The 23541-nt window shown below is 40.0% G+C and overlaps 1 protein-coding gene across 2 annotated transcripts; it reads right to left on the bottom strand.

Moving 5' to 3' along the window:
• Positions 1-78: 78 nt before the first annotated feature.
• npas2 (neuronal PAS domain protein 2) lies at positions 79-22835 on the bottom strand. 2 transcript variants are annotated; one of them, XM_061085903.1, is made up of 22 exons: positions 22457-22835; positions 16735-16933; positions 16198-16254; positions 15752-15906; positions 15500-15591; positions 15043-15132; positions 14567-14687; positions 13152-13265; positions 12865-12980; positions 11461-11543; positions 11261-11367; positions 10942-11089; positions 10703-10787; positions 10473-10599; positions 8864-8958; positions 8645-8731; positions 7515-7703; positions 6690-6890; positions 6071-6255; positions 4387-4479; positions 4060-4270; positions 79-3578 (listed from the first exon to the last, which is right to left on the bottom strand). In XM_061085903.1, the coding sequence occupies exons 2-22, from the start codon at positions 16788-16790 to the stop codon at positions 3387-3389; spliced, it is 2604 nt and encodes an 867-aa protein (XP_060941886.1). In that variant the 5' UTR covers positions 16791-16933; positions 22457-22835; the 3' UTR covers positions 79-3386. The 2 variants fall into 2 exon arrangements, with proteins under 2 accessions (XP_060941886.1, XP_060941887.1); XM_061085904.1 differs by lacking the exon at positions 6690-6890.
• Between the last annotated feature and the right edge of the window lie 706 nt (positions 22836-23541).

Genomic DNA, 23541 nt, shown 5'->3' with positions numbered 1-23541 from the left:
CAATTCACACCAAAAAAATAAAAGCCCATCCAAACATTCTGGTGATTTGTCCAAAGCAAAAATAATTTAACCCACAGCTGGAGCACAATGCACTATGTTTAATGAGTAGAACTGAAGTAGCCCACCTTAGCAAGGCAAAACAACAAATATATAGTTATACAGAAATGGACTGAAAATTGGATCTGGTGTGTGACTATGGAAAACTACCTCAAGGAGAAATCTTTTCTTGCACTTCCCGAAAGGTTGATAAATATCTTGAAAAAATGAATGAAAACAGAATTATAGTCGTCTATGGCACCTCTTAGTCGCTGGCTACGGGTAGTCACTTTATTGTTTCTATATTCAAACATGAGAAAGTTTGGAGACTTATGAAGAGAGACTGACGCTTCCCATCTAAAATATATTTTCATGACTGTTTACAATTGCACTTTATCTTAAAAAAGACTGAAACCAATTTAACTGAGAGCACAAACGACTTCAGTCGCTCATGGCTGAATTACCCTTTTTAAAGACGCAGCTGTTTTTGATCACCACACAGCTGTTGCTGCTCTAAAAATGTCGGAAATTCTGCTTGATGAGGACGTAAAGATTAAGATTCTGAATTTTATTTCTTTTTTTCTCTTCATTGGTTTTCATTTGCCATGATGTTTCTGAAGCTAACGCTGCACCACAATCCCATGCAGACCAAGTCCTGTGTAATCATTGTGATCGTAGCCTTCAGTGGACACGCGCTGTACCTTTTTACATAAAGATACCGCTTATATCGACTGCTGAAGGAATGTTTCAATTTCATTAAAAAAATATTTCCATATAATTTACATGGTACAATGGCTTATTATACACTTCTATATACATCGTACATCTGTTCTGAAACATTTAAAACAGTATAAATTAACATTCTTTTTCTTTCCAAAATGACATTGCAGATGGGAAGTGTGAAACTGCACTAAACATACACACAGAGTATTATGACATTTGAGTCTTATCGTCCAATGTGAACAGCGTCGGTCTTGAATGGGGCCAATTTGAATCAAGTGTGTCTGCTGAAACAAATTTTCTACTTTCATGAGAATTAGTTTTTGCTTTTTTACTAATTTGAGTTTTCAAGAGAAAACAGTCCGTCCCAGTTTTCACAAGAAAAACAAATCAGCTTTCGTTAATTTCCTAAAAACAGAGCAGATTGATTTTTGTCATGGCAACAGAAAATGATCTTGTAAAAAAAAAAAAAAAAAAAGAGCAGGATTTTTTTTTCAAGTGAATGCAATATGCACCTGTAGGAAACTAAAATGTAACACAAATTTAAAGGTAGAAGAAGGATATAAATAATCAAAAGGTCAGACTCTGACACAGACAGGTCCTGCACAGTAAAATCTTGAAAGTAGTGTGTGATTGTCATTACAGAAAGAGAGGCACGTACGTTTTCTTCCTCAACATCGTTCAACTGCAAATCTGGCTCCACCGAACCCCTCCTGACCTCCTTCTTTTACAACTGTCATGTCAGCGCATCAACCTTTATGTTTCTTCCTCTCTCAAATACTAACATCTCAGGAGATTGTCTCTCACAGCACAGTGTGTAAAGAACGAGGTCTTGACGTACAGACAGAACAGACTCCGCAACTCACCCTCCGACATATGAAAGACCGATGCTCAATACTTCAACATAAAGACAAATTTAGTGTTTTTGTTGTATAATATTTCACAAAGAAGCACATTGACAGTGGCCTTGTTTCCAAGGTAAATGAATTATCTGCTCTTTTTTCCCAATGAGATCACAATCATAGCAGGAAGCAGTGCGTTATTCACTTGTCAATGAGCCCAGCTTCTCAACAAAATGTCATGATTTCATATGTTTGAACTGATGCGATCAAATGACCAGACTTAAACAAACAGGGCAACAGTTCAGAGATATCACAGCCGGCAGAAAATCTCTTCTCACTGTGTCTGAGATGCTTGTTGCAGCAGTTTGCTGCATCTTGGAAAAACCCACAGATCAGAGGTGGTGCACTCTTCTCCTAAGAACATGATGGGGTGAGACATTAAGACCAGCGTTGACCTTTTAATGTCTGTGTGAACATAAAATCTATATAAAACTAGTTTCTCATCTGATATATTGTTTTCAAATATATATGTAATAAATAAAACATGAACTCTATTCATTAGGGTTTCAGTAAATAGTTAAATTAATCTTATTAGATACCATCTTTAAAGAAAGATTTGGGAAATACAGATGTTCACTGTTGCAAAAAGCAGCCAATATATATTTGGAATATATCCGATACAAATCTAGATGTCCTTTGTTTTAATCTGATGCGGAAAATAATAAATTATGACCTATGAAAATATAACTTTGTATTCCAAACGGACCTGAGCTGGATTTTTAAAGCCTTAATCAGACAAAACTATCAAACTGCACCACGGACGTGCCACGGTTAAAGGCACACATTATTCCCCCCCCCCTTAGCTTGTTTTTCACCTGCAGTCTCGTGCTGCAGAGCTCATCATTAGCACCAAGACTTCCGAGCTTTGCTGTTATTCTCTGTGAGAAGTGGTGTGATAGTCGTAACACTCCAGGTTGAGGCTTTAAAAATCTAGATAGACCTTTCTAGTTATAAGAGGATCTCCCCTCCCCCCAGTTTCCCAGTGTAGCATGTTACACCTGATTACACCTTATGTTAGATATGATCGTCATCTCATTACTGCATGTGCCACAATCATAAAGCTGTAAAGCTCCTCTCAAGCAACTTGCCACAAACATTCCTGCAAATAAATCTTTGCTTGGTGGGACAAAATGTAATTTCCTCATGAGATGAAGCATTTTCATTGGAGCTAAAGATTTGACTCAGGGGGGTATATTAGGTTGCTGGGGAGGGGGTGTCAAGCTTTAGGTGTGAAAACTAATCTCACTGATAAGCCATTATTAGAGAGAAAAATAGAAAATTAATTCATGGGCAAAAATACATATTCTACTTCAGGGGGGTGGTGGTACAAAGTGCAAACAGACACTAAGAAGGAAACTCTCTTGTGTTAGATGAAAACGTCCACATGTAAACATGTGAAAATGGTGTCTTCTTGAGAGCTTTGATAATCCACTTGTTCCAGCAGCGTCACTGACTGACGACTGAGCGTGAAGTGAGCTCAGCCCCTCAGGCTGACGGCCGGGGCTGACGTCAGGTCAGTGCAGCTTCTGCTTGGGTTTTTTATAGCTCCATTTCCTTCCTCTGAACAGGCAGCTTCACATCAAAAGGGTCACTACCAGCATCTTCCACTTTCCAGCATTTCTCCTGCAGAACATGACGTCAAGTTTGACTTCAAACGCCACAGCGTGCTGTTGCCAACATGGCGACGGCACAGAGGGAGACCTCAGCGCAATGACATAGTACACAGCGCTACCGGGTCAGCATATTTCGGAAGTCTGAAACGCTGCCTGTCTGGTTTTGGGAATGTTGGTACTGCCTTTGCTGCTGTTGCTGCTGAGCTTGCGGCTGCTGCTGGATGTATCCCACAGTGCTTTGCTGTGGAACGTTAGTGGCGTGTAAGAATGCTGGAGTAGAACCACCATGTACAAGTCCTTGAGTCATCTGTGGACACAAAAGAGAATGTTACAAAATTCATCTTAATTCTAAGCAAATGCGACTGTTAGCTTATTAATCAATAGTTACATTCTTTTGAGGAATGCTCAGTCCCTTCTAAGTAAATCCTTAAAATAAATGAAGCCCCGAGACACGGTTGTTTTCCTTATGGCACCTGGTGAAACACACCTTTATGATCCATGGAGGTTCATGATGTTCATGATAAAATAATTCAGACATGATTTGATTTGACCAAATTAATTTAAGATTTTATCACAAATTTGTTAAAAAGCTGAGGTTTCTGAAGGAGGATTTAGTTGCAGTGTAACGCCTATAATTAATATTATTCAGTGAATAAACGGCTTGTGCATCGATTTACAAAAACTCATCACAGAAGATGAAATTTAAAGTCTAACATATGTCAGTAGAAACCAAAACACACAGCGACTGCTAATACTGCATCGCTACACATAGTGGGTGGTCGCCATACCTGAAAGAACTGCTGGGGCTGCTGTAGCTGAAGGGAGTGCTGGGCGGCCTGAGGCTGAGTGTTGTAGGTTGACTGAGGCTGGGGTGGGATGAAACTGTTGTGTGGGAACATGATGGGTGACGTGAAGACCGGGGAGGGAACAAGGACGGCGTTGCAGTTGACCTGTTGCATGGAGAACGACGGGGCGATGATCTGCTGCTCCAAGGTGTATCTGCACAGAGAGCACAAAGAAGAGCTCAAGCACAATGTGAGGTTTTACCACACAAACAGACTATTGTGTATGTGTGTGTGTTTGTGTGTGTGTGTGTGTGTCTGTGCAGTTCTCACATGGTTTGGGAGATGCCCATGTTGCACTGGGAAGGCTGTGAGGTGACACTGCTACTGGGAACCAGTGTCTGCATTGGTTGGTTGAGAAGCATGCTGCACAAAATTTAATGTGTTACTAGAAGAACTCATTTCATACATTGGAAATAAAAACTCAAATCAGGATGTCAAAAAGAATGAGGTTCTCACGTTCAACTTTTCCTCTAAAGAGTATCAAGCGCTGGAATAAAACTTTTATTCTACCAAAAAGGAACATCTGCTTTTTCTTTCTTTCTTCTATCTCTACCTTACCGATGCAGTTCTTAAAGGGGACATATTATGAAAATTCCACTTTTGTAGTGCTTCTACACGTTAATTTGGGTATCTGGCGTGTCTACCGTCCAAAAAACTCTTGAAAAAAAAAACTCCCGCGATTTGTTGTGGTTCCTCTATGTCAGAATCTATAAGCTAGAGCAGGGGTGGGCAAACATTTTGACTCGCGGTCCACAATGGGTTCTAAAATTTGACAGAGGGGCCGGGCCAGGAACAGATGGATGGAGTGTTTTTGTGAACTAATATAAATGACATGGAAAAATCATTACATGAAAGGATTTGGCCTTTAACAAGTAGCAAAGCAATTATTTGCAAGGCCATTTAACAAAAACCCGCTTCAGAGAAAGGCTTGCTAACCTTTGCTATTTCGAATGCCCCCAAAAAAACATGCCTTGGTAGATGACTCTTTAATTGCATTTTGTCTGTGAAAAAAAATGTTGCTGAGTCTGTAAATTAGTCGCCAACCTCTGAGCTGCAGCCAACTGTTCTTGCGTTGACTGCTTGCTAGCGTAGTTAGCATGCTACGTAGCAAAGTGACGGCTGATGTTGTAGTCCATGAAAACTGCGACAGTTTCTCGGCATATCAGGCATACAGCCTTTGATTGGATTTCAGTGAAAAAGTATTTTGTTGTCGAATCAGTGTTAAACAATCGGCACTCATTGTCCACTTTTCGTTTCCTTGATCCTCTCATTTTACAGAAGGGCTCACAGGGCAAAGGGAAAAAGTGAAGGGAGATCATGTGCCCTTTCGAGCCCTATACACCACACTCCGGGGCAAATTTAATTTAGCTGACACTTTTATCCAAAGCGACTTACAATAAGTGCATTCAACAACAACAAGAATCAAGAAAGTACGATTTCTTAATATAAAGCAAAACTACAAAGTGCTATAAGTACGTGCCATTTAAGTGCTACTAAATTGTTAGTTTAAAAAAAAAAAATTTTTTTTAATTATTTGGACAAGTTTGGCGGGCCAGATTAAAAAGCCCAACGGGCCGTACTTTGCCCATGTCTGAGCTAGAGTGAGTCGAATGGGAAAACACAAGATTGTGACCTCACAGTCTGTCTGCATGGCATAGCCCCCCCCCCCCCCCCCCCCCCGGAGGCGGAGATCTGGTGGAGTGTGTACGTGCGGGGCTGTGACGGGGGGGGGGGGGCCGAGCACTCAAAACAGGACAATCTGAGGAGGGCTGTTTTAGACAGGGTAAAAAGGCTGCTGTTTTAAATGATCCTTGTGGTATTTTGACCAAAAAATGTTACAGACATTTCATTAAGACCCCAAGGAACCATATCAACTGTGGTGAAATGGGCATTATATGTCCCCTTTAAATCTGATTGTATTACTACTGATGATACTTTTTTTTTATATTCTCACCGTAGTTGTCCATCTTGGTTGAAATCGTTTTCTGTGAGTCTTTGGTTTGCGTCCTGCAGAGGCCGCGTGTTAGTCTGCGAGAACATCATGGGGTTGCTGTAGAAGGGCATCGCCAGCCCCGTGTTGGTCTGCACGGGCAGACTCACTGCCTGCACTTGCCCCCCTCGCGCAGCTCTCTGCTGGACCTGCGATGAAATACCAAAGCAGCATATAAAAACAGTAGAATCCAACAGTAAAATTACATGATTTCTAACTATGCTCATACATCCTTCCTGTATGAAAGTGGATTGTATGAAATTATTATTAAGTTCCATCCATCACCTGACAATTGAGGTTTTCATGTTCTCTTCTGTATTTTCGCTACAACGCAAACAAGCTGCAGCTGCAGTGAGCATGAGAAAAAGAAACTGGATGTGAAGCTACTGCCTGCTGCTGCTGTTGTTGTGGTGTTTGTATCTTTCGATAACCGACTGCTCCAGGGCTGAACCATAACATTTACCCCGTTCGCCTGAAGTAGGTTGTGAGACGCCACTTGCTAATTATTGCATGTATTTTGATTCGTTTTGTTAACAGCTGTGTTTTTAACACTTCTTGTGTTGTGTCAGGTTTTCATGATCACCTGTGTCGAGGGTGAGCTGTTCTCTCTCAGGAGTGAGTGAGGGGACGAGCTGAGGACCCTGCAGGCTGGTGGTTTTGGGTGGCCTGAGTGCTGCCTGATCACCCCTAATGGGCTCTGCTGGGCCGGCCTGCCCAGGCCCTGCTGCTGAGGCGGCTGCTGGGCCGGGCCAAAGTCATCGTGGACAGGCTGCTGTAACAGCATCTAACAAATCCACGTACACAGAAAATATGAATTTATCCTTGCTTCACTTTAACAGTGATTTTTTTTTGAAGAAGTATATTTATTATAAAGAGAAACAAGGCTCAAATGCTATTCTGCATATAATTGTTGAGGGTTTAGTCTGTTTAAGCTCACAGCAGTATGTCTATATTGCCTTCAGTTTATTCATAATTGGTCGAGGTAACACGCTGGTAACTGGTCATATGTGGCATGGATAATAGGTGTTTGCGTTTCAAATCACAGCTCATCTCTTGTCATCTTCACACCCGAGAGGCAATGATATTAAACAAAGAGACAACTCATCTTTACTAAACAAACATTACAACACGACAGAAGAATCTCTTCTCTGTGCGTGTTATGTAGGTCATGTAGTGGTTAGAGCGCTTGGAGCTGAGCTTGTTAGTGCTGGCCTCTTGGTGGGGCCATTCCAACATTGCAGTGTGAAGTTAGGCAACATGGGCCCTTGATGTGATGGTGACTTTTCAGAAAAGCTAACTTAGAACTCTTAGATGTAAGTCTGTGGCTAAGAATAAATTATAAATTAATACATAATTAAATAGATAGAATACCTTATTTCATATTTACTTTTTTCTGTCTAAGAGTTACCTGGAGGTTAGCCAATTGAAGCTTTTCCTTAATGGCATGCAACTCCTGCTGCTGTGTCTTAATGTCAGCCTGCAGAATTCGGGTCCTCTCCTCCAGCTGCTCCTTCAGCTGGTTCATCACTCCGAGCTGAGGCTGCTGCAGCGGGTACATGGGCGACTGCGGATGAGGCTGCTGCTGTGTTTGCTGTTGCTGGAGAGACATGATCCAAAAAATCAACTGGGAATGAGCTGACAGTTTTGTTTTGTACAGCAGTTGTGTTCTATTATTTTGTATTCCAGAGAAAGTAACTACATAAGGAGACAATGATTTTTCAATACTTGTATAATAATGGTTAATTCTCGTGATGAGGAAAGCACAGCAGGCTTTACACCTTTTCCTGTGAAACTGCCATAGACTGTATGTTAAAGGGATAATTCACCGAAAACGATGTCGGACCCTCCAGACACTTGGATGACACCACATGAGAAGTATAGAGGCATGTTATGTTTTTGTCTGTTGTTTTATTACATCTGAAGAAGAGGTCCCTTTGGCTGCAATACTGTTTCCCTTTGAGACTCTTTAAGTTTTTTGTGGACTCAAAAACTTCACCTACTCCTCCATCAGCATAGTGGTGAGAAGATAATGAGTGAATTTACATTTTTCGGTGAACTATCCCTCAAAGGTGGACGAAATGATGGCTCAGAAAAATTACGCCAAAGCATATTGATCAGCCACTGGAGGCTGGCTGCAGTATAGGCCTCCTCCATGTTAGTCGCTGGAACATGGGCCAACTAAAAAGTCAAAATACATGTATGATAAAGATGAATGTCGTCATAGGTAAATGAAATCTTCAGCACAAGATGTGTTCTCATCTGCAATATTTTGGCTTCATTTCAGGATAGTGGGAGGAACTGGAGACGAGTTCTATGGAAACTGCTCTTCTATCACAACAATATACAAGCACAAATATGTGGAAAGCAACAACCAAAAAACATAAACAAGATATAATCTTCATAATTATTTATTTTTTAACTGTGTCCGCACAAGCAACAAATGAAGACATGCAGCAGCAACAGTCAGAACAGTAAGACATTGTACACAAACAGAGCAGAGGAAGGCAAAAAGGCAGGAGAGGAATTCTAAACACTGACCATGGCGGAGTGCTTGCTGCAGGTAGGAGAAAGGGGGAGGCTCATTTGGGGGGCGAGGTCAAAGGAATTTTGTCTTTGTGCCAAATTCTACAAGGGGGGAAATGACAAAGTTTTACAATCCAGCACACTCTCTGACATGATATTGCGCCAACTTGGGTGCGGTTGTTATTCACGGAGCATTTTTATCTCCAAAGACACCGAAACGTTGAATAAACTGACCTTTGAACTACTAAGCTGGAGTCTGGCAGAAGTCTTCTCCGTCCCGATGGAAGCCGACTGCCACGATGGTGTGCAGGCCTCTGTGTAGGAGTTAGCTGTTGCAGAAGAAACAGGTCACTGCTCAGTTAGATTGTAATCAGTGTTTTTCTCTGTTAACTGATAACCACAACACCGGTAAGTTATATACAAGGTCTTGATGCTCTAGATACAGTTTCTCCTGCATTACTTTATCTGTCAAGCATTTGCTAGTCAGTGCAAGAGACAGTTCTATCATTTAACATTTTTTAAGAACTTCTTGGCTGCAAATAAATACTAGAATTAGCAGCTTGTGGTTGTCTGCCTCTGCCAACCAGTTAAGTTACAGGAAATATGGCCCAAATCTTCCCTTCTATTTTTGAGATATGTCCTTGAATAAGGGCCAGAGAAGTATTTTTTGCTGAATATTTTGATGCCAGTGAATTTTAACTTTAACCATTTGGACATATAATTCTTTCACTTCATTATTTTATCGATTTAGACATTTGTTTTAAATTCTGTCAATCACCATATGAATGTTTGACTTATTGGCCAGAACTATTGTTTGTGAGGTAACGGTGTCGTTTGACCACCAAGATTTATTCAGTTCTATTTCTATCTCTTCCACTTTAAGTCCAAGTGAACGTTTGAGCCAAGTTTGAAGAAACTCCCTGAAGGTGTTCCTGAGATATCGCATTCATGAGAATAGGATGGACGGAAGGACAACCCAAAAACAAAGCCACCAGCTGCTGCTGAGGCATAACAACTGGATGAAATGGGAAATAGGTTGTATAACTCTCAGGAAGGAAACACTGTGCTACATAATGCTTATCAATATTTAACTCAGCAGTCTCTCCTCTTTCAAAATACCTCTGTTTCAACCTGAAAAGAAGATCCACAGATTTTTTTCTAAGATAAAGCCAGAACCACTTATAAATTGCATTTCTTCTATTGTTGTGTAACAAATCTGCTGATTCACTAGACTTTGATTGCCACCGAATTCTGCCTGAGCCCACAAACTGTGATTCATTCACTGGACGTTTTTGTCAATGTAGCTGACGCAAAATGAGCAAGCAGAGAAAAATCATTGACAAACACGTTATTCTCAGAGATGTAGCTTGAAAAAATATATTTGAAAACAATGAAACATTGACAATAGGTGAAGGGAAGAGGACAACAGCAGCAGTGCCGGCTGCTGTGTATTATTCATGAATATGCAGATGGCGTTAAGGCTTTTAGTCCATTAATTGGTGGGTGGAAGAGCAGATGAAGTCGGAGAGACTGGAGGCTCAGAAAAATAGGCCACGCTAAAGTAAACCTTGGAAACGTTTAATGTTTAAATAGATGCATCGTCATCCACATATATAACAGAGGTCGTTTTATTGACTTATAATCTGTCTGTTGAAGAGGTTTTAAATCTGACCACAAGATCTTTTCAGATTAAAATACGAAGGCTCAACTTTTTTTTTTTCTTACATTTTTTCTGCCAAATGTAAATGACAGTTTTTCCTGCAGCCATACAGGAGCAGGATAACTGCAAATATTGACCTGCTGTTGGATGAGTTAGCACTTTAGGGAGCAGAGGATGACTCACATGCAGAGTCTGACAGCGCTGTGTGGGAGGACTTCCGGGAGCTGTGGGAGGATACCGAACGTGCACCACTGTTTTTGTCCCGTGTAGGGTCCAGTGTGGAGCAGATGTCCAAGTACAGCTCCTGAGCCTAGAACACACAGCCATGTTTAAAACAGAAGGTCAGGTATAAGGCTTGGTCCTTGGAGGCCTCACAGACTGTGTGTACAGTAAAAGGAGTCTTGATACTTTACCTTCACAGAAGAGGGAGCTATCTCAGGTGGAGAGATCTCTTCAAGGCCGAACGCTCTCCTCCTTTCAGCTCGCACTTCAGCATAACTGAATAACAGCAGATAGAAACACCATGAGTGACAGGTGAAGATCAACCCCTGTCTGAATCTAAAACAACCGCTATCTTTGCCAAAACAACCGACGACCTACACACAGACTTGGCACACGTCAAGATGCCCCAGGGTAAAATAATCAGTTTTACCTGACGACAGTGTGAGTGCAGACAATGAACTCAGGCTTTGAGTTCCACTGGTGGTAAGTGATGTAGTAGTGAGTCTGCAACCAAATCCACTGCTGCCCTTTGGTCAGGAAGCGATAGTAACACGATTTACCTTTTCCAAACTGCATCACTAAGAGGAGAAAAGAAGACACACATCAGTGACATATTCAGGCATCACAGGTCTTTGCACCAGTACAGTGAATTCATGTATGTTAAATTTAACCCCTTTGAGAGAAATGGATTCCTGGATGTGGTGGTGAAGTTTGGAAAGAAAGATGCAGCAGACAGAAATGTTACTTACACTGATTGTGACACTGAGCTATAAGCTCTAAGTCATCTACATGATAGTAATCATAGCCAGACGTTCCAAGAACCTCAAAGGGTAAGTAGCCGATGATTGGTGAAGCTCTGAAAAAAAAGAAGATGATCTTCACATTAGAAAGATTTTGGTTCCAAATAAAAACCTAATGATTTATTGAGAGGAAGAAACAAACCATTTACCTGTGATCTAAAAACAGAAACTTCCATTCAAGGCTGTGTCTGGAAGTGAACTCATCACAAGGATCTTCCACATTACACAGATCCTAAACAAAGCCACAGTCACAGATTGAGAAAGTCATGATTAAAACCTCACAATAAAGACAGGAATTAACAGTCTCATCATACTTTCTATTATTTGGTTTGGAGAATTGATGCACTACTATAATGTGAAGCCACCAGAACTATTGAATAAATACAGGTATAATAATTGTACTATAGCATGTAACAGAATGTACAGTATAACTTCTGTACTATGTACATACTATTTTGGAATTATATTTGTGTTGTCTGCATGGTAGGATTATTTTCTAAAAAGCTGCAACAATTAACATTTAAGTTTATTGTGAACAAAAGCTTATGATCACTGAAACTGGTCTGTGGAAGGAACTGTGCAGGGTTCAAAACTTGCAGATTAAAACCAGTATGTGCAAAGGATGTGTCTTGTGTCTGAGAATCTGAGGGAAAAAATATTCCATGTCACGTAGTCCAGACATTCATTGTTCCAGTCATTCCATACGGTAAATGAGGGTAATCAGTGTTTTTTTCTTTTACATTTTGGAATAAGTAGTGGGGAAGAATAGAGGTCTGTTCAATAGATCTACCCTCTAAGCTCCAGCATATTTTTAGGTGGAAAGGTAAAATGGAAAGTTCTGTCATGTTCCATTTATTAAAAACATTCATAAATTCATATTTTCTAAACCTTTGTAGGGTGACATAATAATTGTGACATGATAAACAGGAGTTTAATGACACGTGTCAATTCCATTCAATCGAGAACAAAATTCAGAATCCTTCTCCCTACATATCTTCAAGAGCTCATAGCACTGTATTATCCCATTAGGTCCCTTTGCGTTCTAAAGGCTACCTCATTACTACCTATATCATTGATTGGCGCAGCTACAATTGCTGCTGTTATTATTGACATTGGTACATCTTTAAGTATCGCTATTGTTTTCATTATAACAACTAGTGTGACAGTGCAGCTATTCCTCCCCCAGCCGGAGATCCTGTGATCTGAGTAGATCACAGCAAGGTTGCAGACATATGAACGCAACTCTATTTGACTCTAACTTGGCATGGGTCCAGATGTAAACTCACTGAGCACCGTAGGGATCAGGTGCATCCTAATGATATAATCAGCTGGGAGGAACACAGTGTGACAGTGTGCAACAGGAAATGTCAAGAGAGTACTTGACTCTGTGCAGTCAATATGGACCAGACTAAATCCCCTTCATGCCACATAGACCACAGCTTATTGCTGGTAGATCATTATTGGTTCAGTTCACCCCTGTTTTCTTCCTTTGAGGGTAATGCCCCATGCAAAATACATCAGGGGTTGAGTTTCAGATTCCCGGTTGGTCTCACCTTGAGAAACTGTGGAGTGACTAATCGTACAGTAGCAATGAGGCAGACCTGCTCCTCCAATGCTGACTGTAGGCTTCTTGGTAGCGTCAACTCAAGACCGTTACAAGATCTAGGCACTGTGTGACGGAAGGAAAAGAATATGGGAACACAGTTAGTTGACACATCTGTCATAATCTTATCCAATGAAAATAACTATTTATATCTACATATTAAGAGGATACAAGAACAACACTGAAATTAACATTTTACGCAATTTTAAGACTTTTAACGGAAACTAAAATCCTTACCATTGTTATGAAACTTGAAATCTCCAACAAACTTGACATACTCGTACACAGGTGGTTCTTTGGGGTCAATGTTACCTCTGGCTAGATGACAGCAAAATTCAATATGTGCCTCACCTGAAAAACAGCAGATTTTCTGAGTCATTATACAATATACATGTATCTACAAATTGCCTCTATTATTAATGAGGAGCTTCTCAATTGTTTGGGGTTGGGTTTGACAGACAAGTTGCAGGTCTGCAGTTTGCAGATGAAGAACAGAGAAGTACAATTTATTTGGAACATTGCAAACTCGAACAGGTCTACAGATGATATCCCACGTCGTAATGTTTGCTATAGAAAATCCTGAGGTAAAAGAAAGACTTCATATCAATATAGCGCAATGAAATACGGCTTAAGAAATATTTATATTTATAGTAATTAGAACTTTAGAGTCAGAGGAGCTGATAAATGGTTTAACAACACATACAATTGTCTTTGTGTCGTCCTCACATATAAACTATCCGGCAGAAAACTTTTAGATTGATCAAAAAGATATTTATTACTTAACTATGCATAATTTGCCACCATCTACAAGCATGTGGTCATTCTCCAGATCCTCAAAATCATATAGTTTTAAATGAAGAGGTCAGGATAGTTTGGGCACCACTTAAATTTTGCTTTTTTGGTGACTTAAGACACGTTAAAGGAGAAAACAAGCAGGTGAACTTGAAAATCCTCATTTGATAGAACTTGACTGAGTGTTATTTGCTTAAAAGCCAGACATTCCTTTTCATGGAGGAAGCACCAAAGATTGATGTGTGTCTTTAAAACTGTGCCAAGGAGATGATGGTGATTACTGCATGGCTCTGTGACAGTTTTCTATTTAGGCTTCTGAGGACAGACTGAGACACTTGCCACTCACCATCTCTCTTCCCCAGAAATGCCCAATAGTGACACCGGATTAAGGTCAGTGTCTTAAGCTCCAGATACTACATTGCTTTGGATTAGTGCAAGAGCATAACAGTGATTTAAAGTCTTAACTATGATACTAAGCTTGCACCTATTATTAGCTAAAAGGCTAATCATAGATACACACTAATCAGCAATCCAATAAAGAATAGACCCCAATTCAGCAACCTGCTCTATATTTAAAGAGCTTGAAGTGGTATTTACGAATGAAGTTTTGTGAAGTGTCTATATTTCCACCAAAAACTTTACACTAAATAAAACAACTCTGAGCTACAAAATGAATAAAATGAGGGAAACAGGATTTGCTCCGCATTCATCCCCATCATTTGACCTTCCGATTAAGATCGGAGACAAATCTGCAGGCTTTGACCTTTCAACTGTCGTGCTTCAATGACCCAGACGCAGTGTGGTGTTAGACGTGGACAAGGGCCAGCCGGCACAGAGAGGCCGCCCAGCAGGATACTCACTGTCAAGGAAGTCAGCAGCAATGGGGTCAGTCATCAGCATGTGGGATGATAGCAGCTTATACACCTCCCCATGTTCCCGCTCCGGGAGGAAATTCAAGATATTTTGGTCCACCATATCTGACTGGTGCAAAAAAGGACACAAGAATGATGGTCAGTATTGGGGGAGTGTACAATATGTAACAGTGCTGCGATACAAATATAATTACATGTGACATCATCATTAACCACTGCAAGGTTTCAGTGTTTTAAAGTTATTTCAGATACACTAAGGAGCCATGAGCCTAAATATGATGTTTCTATTATCGCTCTGAAATATGAGTAAAATGCATGTGTGTATTTGTTTTGTATCTTGACGTTTCTTAAAATAGAAAAAAAAAGATTAAAACATCAAAATTTGAACAAAAAAGGACGACAACAACTACACAATGCAGATTAAGCAAGAGGGTAAAGTAACTGATTTTAGTTTCCTTACTTACCGGTAAATGGCCAGTAAGTGAAGACACACTGTCAGATACGTATATGATGTTTCCATCTGTAGTTAATGCTACCAAGAAACCATCTAGGGCCTGTAAGAGGGAAAAGGTGGGGGCTTGACATTGAGGCTACAAGTATGTAGAACAGCATTGTGCAAATGAACAGTTACACTCGTACACTTTCACATGTCATCTACATCTGTGGTAGATAATTGCATAACAAAATCATACTGACATGTTAGTAATGTGTTTGCCACCTCCATTGCCACCACAGTTCAGGAGTTCTTACAATTCTTACAATGCTCTGGGATAAGCCAACTTGAACAACAGTGGAAATATAACTGAGCCAAACACATTAATAACATGTCAGTTAAAGACTGTGTCTTTCATTTTGTTAACAATATTAGTCAAAGCTTAATCATCATAAGCTGTTCTACAAACACATCCTCCTGAGCTTTACCTCCAGCATTAGCTGAGTGAACTCCTCATTACTGAGGAACGAAGGCTTCCAGTCCTGCCTCACATCACAGGTTTCATTCTGTGCAGTGATGTCTAAAGAAGAGAGAAGGGCAAGTAAAAGGATTAAACTAACTTCATGACGGAATCTAAACATTACTCCCAAGAATAATAGAAGTTAAATACTAAAAAAGTGGGGAAAAACATAATGTCACAATTTTTCGAGAACTCATGCTGTATAGAATGCATTTCGTACCTTTCTGTTTCTGCAAGAAATCAATAGTTCTCTGCAGTATGGTGGACTTGTCCATCTTGCGTGGATGGCCTTGGCCCTGCAGCATAGTGCATAGCTCCTTGATGAGCACATTGAATTGGTCTCTTCTTTTCTTTTCCGATTTGTTACGGGATGCCCTTAAAACGTAACCACACGAAACCAATTATCAATCAGTGGACTTAAAGTCAAAAGCTCCACTAATCAGGAAACTTGAGCTGATCTATTGAGAAATACTTAAACTGGTATTAATAGTATTAAACTATCTACATTTTCTTCAAATTTTATGCTCAGTTTCCAAGACATGAATTGAAATTTGACACTGAAGATGAGCCAAAACTTCATTGGCCTGCATTATACAGTACACACACATGTTACCTCCAACCAAACGAAAATTCAATCATTAACATACACACAGGACTGATCAGTACCTTTTTGCCCTGTCTTTCTCGTCGTCATCCATTAAATCGTCCACGCAGCTGTTGGTGCTAGAAACAGAGTGTTAAAGTTAAAACTGTGTTTCAGCTAATGTCATCTTCTTTACATAAAATCACAAGCACATATTTAGTATCTGAAGCCAAAAGACCACATTATCCTTAAATGTACTATAACAGGTTCAATAAAGAAATAAGTCGTCACAAAGCATAAAAAACCCAGCCCGAAACAAGACTTTAACTTATGAAATAAATCTGACTGATAACATTAAATCAGATTGTTTAAGATCTGTATGTCAAAGCCAATTTACTAAACTACATATGTTATGAGTCATCCACTATATGAGACACTAGTTAAAGCAAAGTAAATGAGGACTTCAGTGAATCTTTGACTATATTTAAAATGCACACACACAAGGTTCCCCTGCTCAGTTTCAGCCCACTCAAATGTTGAAGAACATGTCATACGTGAATAAATCAAGTCCTGTGTATTAAACAGATCACAAACTAAAGGTAAATCGATTTGATACTCACTCCCAATCCCTGTGGGCGGATGAGCAAGGGACACCAAAGTCAGAAAGGTTGTCCATTCTCACACCCTTTCCCAGCCAGGCCCTTTCGGAAGTCTTATAAGTCCCATCCGCGCTCACCTTGTCTGAACACTCTTATGGAAAATCCTACCCCGGACCAGCTACCCACCACTTCCTCCAGTCCACCAAAGAAACGCCAAGTCCTGTGAACATAGACAAAATCATTACAACCTAAAAGATAGATTTTGGACGGAGGATGAAAACTCCTGATGAACTCATGTTAACATATTGTAGGAAGGCTTTTTCGATGAGACCTGCTTTAAGGAAAATACATAAGATCTTCCGGACATCTGTGAAAAACATCCATCCTCCTACATAAGATATAGGGTGTGTTGCAACTACAACACAATGTAAAGTACATTACTCCCTTCAGCCTCCACCTGAGTAGAGTACTTCATCACAAAAGAAGTGTTGTTGCACAGGAGGAGCTCCCCTGACCTAGAAAAATGAGTCTGAAGACGACACCTCATTTTGACAACCCTGTGTAGTAACAGCCACCTAATCCCAACTAAGAGCTCACGGACTGGAGCTTTGTTCGGCAGCAATTAAACAACAGGAGATTGTATTTGTTTATAGTTATTAGTGACACCTCTGCATTTGGCTTACACTTCAAACCAATATGTTTTCTTTATTTGGTCAACAGAACCTGCATCATGTCAAAACTGTCTTAAATACGCATAATAACAAAGGGCTGTTATTTTATTCAAAATCTCCATCAAGTTCTAGTAGAAAAACAAAACACACACGTTCCTTTGAGGTTGTTTAAAATGGTTGATGGGTTTTGTGGTCTAGAAACATTTGACATTAAATATGAATCATATTCAAGTTATGATTAGAGTTGGTGCGGAATGAGAATTCAGGCAGTCGAGTGATGTACACAAGTGGCCTCGGGGAAACTACCTGTTATTGCATTTTCAAGTCAAAGGAGAGCCAATATGAGAAGAGAAATGCAAGAGTGATTTGGTGTAACCCTGAATTATGAACTACTAGCAGATTATTAATCTTGATATAACAAAAAATGGTCTGTATTCTGTACTAGTCTTCTTTTGCCCTTTTACAGTAGAAAAAAAGAGTACATTCAATATTTATATAATTATGCATGTTATGTTTTGGTGCTATACAAATAAAATTATATTACCCCTATAGAATATATAAGCACGTACAACTGTATGGAGCTGGTAAAATACAATTTCACTTACTTCAGCCACAGAGATGTACTTAGTGGAACAAACTGCATTCAAGTTACAAAGCACTGCAGCTCAAGGGTAAAATATATGAGAGGAGAAAGAGTCCAATAGCCCCTAACTACAAGACTGACTTCCATTAGCACCAGATACATGAGTTATTTTTATCATACCATACTAAACAAAAAAAAAAACATGTCATACTGTGATATTTCTCCATGCAACTTCCCCATTATGTCCATAATATTACCGAATAAATATCTGCAGCATCACTGCAATTCTCAAACACGTTCATGTCAGATGATATTATCTGATTTAAAATTCTCATGTGTAGGTTTTTTTAAGAATACCGGCTCTAATAAATAATACGACCTCTCGATATAGTGTATATAAAAATTGCCACTCTTTACTAAAAGCATGTCACTTATGCTCTGATCTCAGACAGTTCAAGTCAGATATAAATACTGCTGTTTGTTTTTAAACCAAGAACTCATAAGTTCCTGTTCTTACTGATTACACAGACTGATTTGTTCCGCTTTTCTGTGCTTTCTCCCAAACTCTTACCTTCCACACAGCGCTTCACTGCTTCACACATAAAAAAAATCCAAAAGCCCAAATTCCTGTTCAGGATAATAATAATTATTGAATTAATTCACATTTGACATTAGCCACCAGAGGATAGCGCCTTTATAAACAACTAATTTGCAGAAAGTAAATAACTAAAATGCATATAGTTCTAAAGCAGAAAGCAATGCCCTTTTGAACAGGCTTACAAGGTGTTTGACTTAAACACAGGAGGCCCAGGTTCACATCCCATCTCCTGCTTCCATTGAGCAATAATGAATCATGAACACAGTCAGACAAAAGTGTTTTATAATAACTACCCTGAAACACACCTTAAATATTCTGTGGATGTAATTTCCCAAGTCTTTACTTTTGAGGCCTAAACAATGGTGTTGTTTACTCTTAGCATAAAAATGTGACTATACTATATATATGTCTATACTATTTATAAATATTATTATCTCGTACCCATGGTGTCACCCCACCCTGAGGGAGCTTGATGAAGGTAAGATGACTTGGTTATCCAACATACTGACACTTACCCAAACACTTCAAATGAAACAGACCTTTCCATTACAGTCTTAATGAATGCACACGATCCCTTTCCTTCCTCTCTTGTCCACTGAACGTACACAAACATATGAATCATTCAAATGGACCATTGTTATATTGATGTTTCCCAAATTAACCCTGACTATCTATTCATACTCAGCACCAACATAAAATGTTATAACTGAGGGTTAACACTAATGCATAATCAGAAACATAACTTCTGCATTGCTGTCCACTGATAATTGAATTTAAACTACTGGTAAAATTAAAAAAAAGATATATCTACAAAAAATGCACTGTTTTGGGTGCTTCAGGGATTTCTTCACTCTCCACAACCATGTCAAATGAATCTTTACATTTCAGCCTCCATTCTTGTAATATTTTGAGGTTAGACCACACCTCGCAAGGTTAACAGCAAGAAAACACCAGAGTCTAGTTACACTTGTGCCCCCAGGTATTTAAAGCCTTAAACCAGCAACCTGAACTCATTGTAGAGGTCAGTACGGTCATGTTCAAGTTCAGGACCAAACTCTGTGTAGGCTGTACAAAACATGCAGACTTTGTTATTGTGCATACACTTCCACAGAGGAAACTAAATGCAGGAATTACAGTGTTTTCTTGAAAGTAAATACATTAATTTAAAACTTTAATGGAGGAAAAACACCTGCTGCCAAAGCGTCTTAAACCTTCCCTACCTAAAAGCTCTTGCGAGATAATGCTGTCCATTTGTATATTTAATTTAAAGCCCAGTATATATATACAAGCTTTCCTGAGGCAAACAGCTCTTACATATTCAATGTTTGCACCCAGTGTTGTATTCCTAAACATCTAGCTAATCTTAAAAGTCACAACCAGTCTTACTTTCATTCCAAAAACCATTGTGCAGTCATTGAAATCGTCTGATGGATTTGATTGATTGAATGATTGGCTCATTCGCTGCTGAAGTTCTAATACTACACAGCAGAAATAATAAAAGTACATCTGCCAAGCTCATAGCTCCTTTTCTTTGAAATGACAATTGTACTGGCCCTGAACATTGAGTTCCTCACATGCAGCAGCCACATTCCCTCGGGTAGCTGTGTTATCTTGTAAATACAAAAATGTTAACTATCTGAGATACTACACCACTGTCATGTGACAGATCATTTACAGATTATCAAAACCTCTGACTATCTTTTAGTTATTGGTGGATTACACCACTTGTGCAAAAAGGTGATAGTGTCAGTAACTGTAAACTTACAATGGTGAATGACATGGGCACAGATAAAAGATACTGACAGCAGATATTTCTCAAGACAAAATACCTTTTTATGTCAGTGCATGGGGTGTGGCTGCACGCCTGTCAACGTCAACTCATGGTGATTTATTATTAATGACACAGCATTTGGGTTAGCAGCGATGACACAGACTTTAGTCATTCTCCTTCATACATTACATGAGAATAAAGTCCTGACTTCTCAACTAAAGCAACTGTTGTAACATGGAACTGGGTAATTCATACAGCAGTGCATTTATCTGTAATCTACTGTAAACCCACAGACCAAAGAAAACCTGCTTTGTTCATCTATTTTAGAATATAGGACAAGACGGTGAATATCCCTTGTACTGGCAAAGAACTATGTAATTATATTGACCTTAATTTATGGAACATATTAGAGTTAGAACTTCCACATTTACCTTGCATCTAGATTATAGACGGACCTAGTTTATTAATATTTCAACTGGGATTTTCTCTTTACTTTTTTTTTTTTTTAAAGTGGTACTGAAAAATCTCCTCCCTGGAATAACAATAAATCCACCAATTACATGATGCTGACCACTAATGTTAACAAGAGACGACATTTTCACTGGGTTTAGGAAGTTTCACCTGCTCTCTCTGTCTCTGTCACTCACTCGCCCACACAGACGTTCAAGCTTGCCATGAGAAAAAGCTATGTGAAAGCTTTCTGAAAGCCAACAACAGTCTTTCAAAAGTTATTGCATTATTCCAGCTCACACTGTTTTACCTCTCTTGTGCTGATGGATGAGTGCCTTGGGGTTACTTGTTCAGGCTACTTGCTAATCCAACTCCGCAGCGTGGGATGCTACTGTCTGCTTGTCTGAAAGTTTACATTTCCAGACCACCTGCATCTGGTTTTGAGGCTGCAGGTCAAGCTGTCAGGTAAACACTGACAAGGCCTGGACAGGCTTAGTTTCAGTCTTAGTTTAGTTTTTGTCTTTTTTTTAAAGAGAACTTCATAAAATCACTTTTGCTTAACTGTGAAATGTCCATGACAAAAAGGAAAAACAATATTTTTGGTACTTACTCAAGGATTTACTTTTGTTTTAACATTTATCTCAGTCTGTTTATATTGGCTTGGGCTGAATGTAATCTAAATCACATTTGTACACAATTATAATTCATTCACTTGCCTCATTTCCTCAATAGATGGTTATTGTGGTTAAATATTAACCAAATGCATCTGCCATATCCCCATAAAAGCCCATATAAACCACATACACACACAAAGTGGAAACATAAAGAACATTTCTGAATGCTTTAAAACCATTTGATCATTAATAACAGGTCAGTTTCTGAATTTACAAAAAGAAAATGTCTCAGCTTTCCGTCAGGGTTTCTGGAGAAAGGGAAGCTCCCCCTTCACTGATAAGGAAACAGGAGGCACTTCAATTGGTTACCCACCTACAAATGGAAAACAGTGGGAGGGCAACGAATGCACTCAATGAACCTTGCTTCCTAGTATATACATAGTAAATAAGTTATTCCGCTACACTTCATCCCAGGGTCAAACCGAGGAAGTGTCTCTGCAGAGAACCGTGTCAGCTTCACACCAGACACACAAAATGCCTTGAGAACAAGAAAACAGCAGGTTAGCCAGAGAAATGTGACCTCCAGTAGACTTAAAAGCTGCCAGGTTGGGTAACATCAGCCTGACATAAGCCTGCTGCGAAATTATTTAAGGATATCTTTTCACATTTTGCTATCTGTCGGTCTCAGAGGAGGCATTAACAAACATATCCTCCAGTGTTTTGCTACTGAGTGTCATCAGCAGAGGGGGAAATAGGTTATTTAAACGTTGTAATCAGGGCTCTTGGTGACTGAGAGCTGAAAACATGCAAGCGGCGTTCAAGAGCGCCTGTATTTGCCAGAAAACACAGTATATATATGTTGAGCCTCCGCAGGCTGGCTGTGGTAGAAAATGATTAACTGGGTATTGACAGGAGCTGATCATGTGGTCGGCTCACTCTACTTTAATCTGCGAGGAGGCCACTGGTGAACTTTGATGTTACGCGCAGTGCAAACTGGTGGCAGCAGCGACACGACAACAGGAGGAGAAGCGAAAGCGCACATGAAATCGCACGTACCTTGAAAGCGGCTCTCCGGCAGAAACCAAAAATCCACATTTAACTTTGGCCGATCCAGTCATTTTCTCACAGGAGGAGAGCATACAAAACTACAACATAGCAGCTGATCGCAGCAGCAGCTCCCAGCGCCGAAAGCGTTAAATTGTATAACAACGCCTAAGTTATCAACGTGCTGTTTGGAATCACCGGTGATCTTGGTCTGCGGATCTGACAGTTCCCAGTGAATCAACCACACACGACCAGATCCCCCAGTCCTGGTCCCGGTGGGCTGTGTCCGTCTATGTTCCAGGCACTGTGCTCCACATCCTCCGCTGGCAGCGGCTTGTAAACAGGACTGAGTGGCTGAGAGCGGAGGAAAGTAGGTCAGCTGGTAGCTCAATACTCGGCTAACGACGGCAGCAGCATAAGCAGTCAGTCGGCTGTGCAACACAACCGAGAGAAACCTTCAGTGACCAGGAGAGGGGGGGGCGGATTGTAATCTTTAACGCGTGCTTGATACACAGCTAATAGCAACACATTAAATGTCACTGGGAGAACTGGGATTGACAATCTCCTGCATGTCTTCTGATGTGGGTTTACAACGCACTTTTGCACTGGGTGGGAAATTTGTGAATGGTACAGTCTGAAATGAAAGTCTAACACCACTTGGCCATGGACGCATGACAAGAAGACCTTGAATCTATTAGGTCAACAGTAAGGGGGGGGTGGCCACAGGTAGACTACACACAGCATGGAGGCAACCCTATAATGTACATGTAAGGGTGAATGTAATCCCCTCACTGTCAGACAGAGGTGACTCTAATCCATAAGAAAGGCAAGAGGATGAGACTTTTGGTTTTTGCCCTAAAGTACTTCCCCATGCTCTTCCTGTGTTTTGTTTTTGACTACTTCCTTGTTGCATTTTCCCTCAGCTGAAGTCCCGAATGTGGGTCAGCACTGTGCATGACTCATTTCAAAGGCTCATAATGGACCCGCCTCGAGTCTTTCTGCTTCTGTCAAATGATCACACAGAGGGGTAGAGGTGCAGGGATATCCTCGTGCTGAGAACTTACAGGAAACATAAACACACAAATAAAAGTGAGCGT

This window comes from Limanda limanda, chromosome 14 (genome assembly GCF_963576545.1).
Source record: "Limanda limanda chromosome 14, fLimLim1.1, whole genome shotgun sequence".
Classification (NCBI taxonomy): Eukaryota; Metazoa; Chordata; class Actinopteri; order Pleuronectiformes; family Pleuronectidae; genus Limanda; species Limanda limanda.
The sequence above is the reverse complement of the archived record's forward strand: the minus strand, read 5'-3'. Positions and strand labels throughout refer to the sequence as shown.

What these genes read in the sequence shown, in the direction of transcription:
- npas2 (XM_061085903.1), bottom strand. Translation starts at nt 16,790, where the DNA reads ATGGACAACCTTTCTGACTTTGGTGTCCCTTGCTCATCCGCCCACAGG. An exon ending in TAGCTCCCTCTTCTGTGAAG is followed by an intron (nt 10,600 to 10,702) that starts GTAAAGTATCAA and finishes TGTGTGTTCTAG; the next exon opens with GCTCAGGAGCTGTACTTGGA. An exon ending in TTCAATTGGCTAACCTCCAG is followed by an intron (nt 6,891 to 7,514) that starts GTAACTCTTAGA and finishes TGGATTTGTTAG; the next exon opens with ATGCTGTTACAGCAGCCTGT.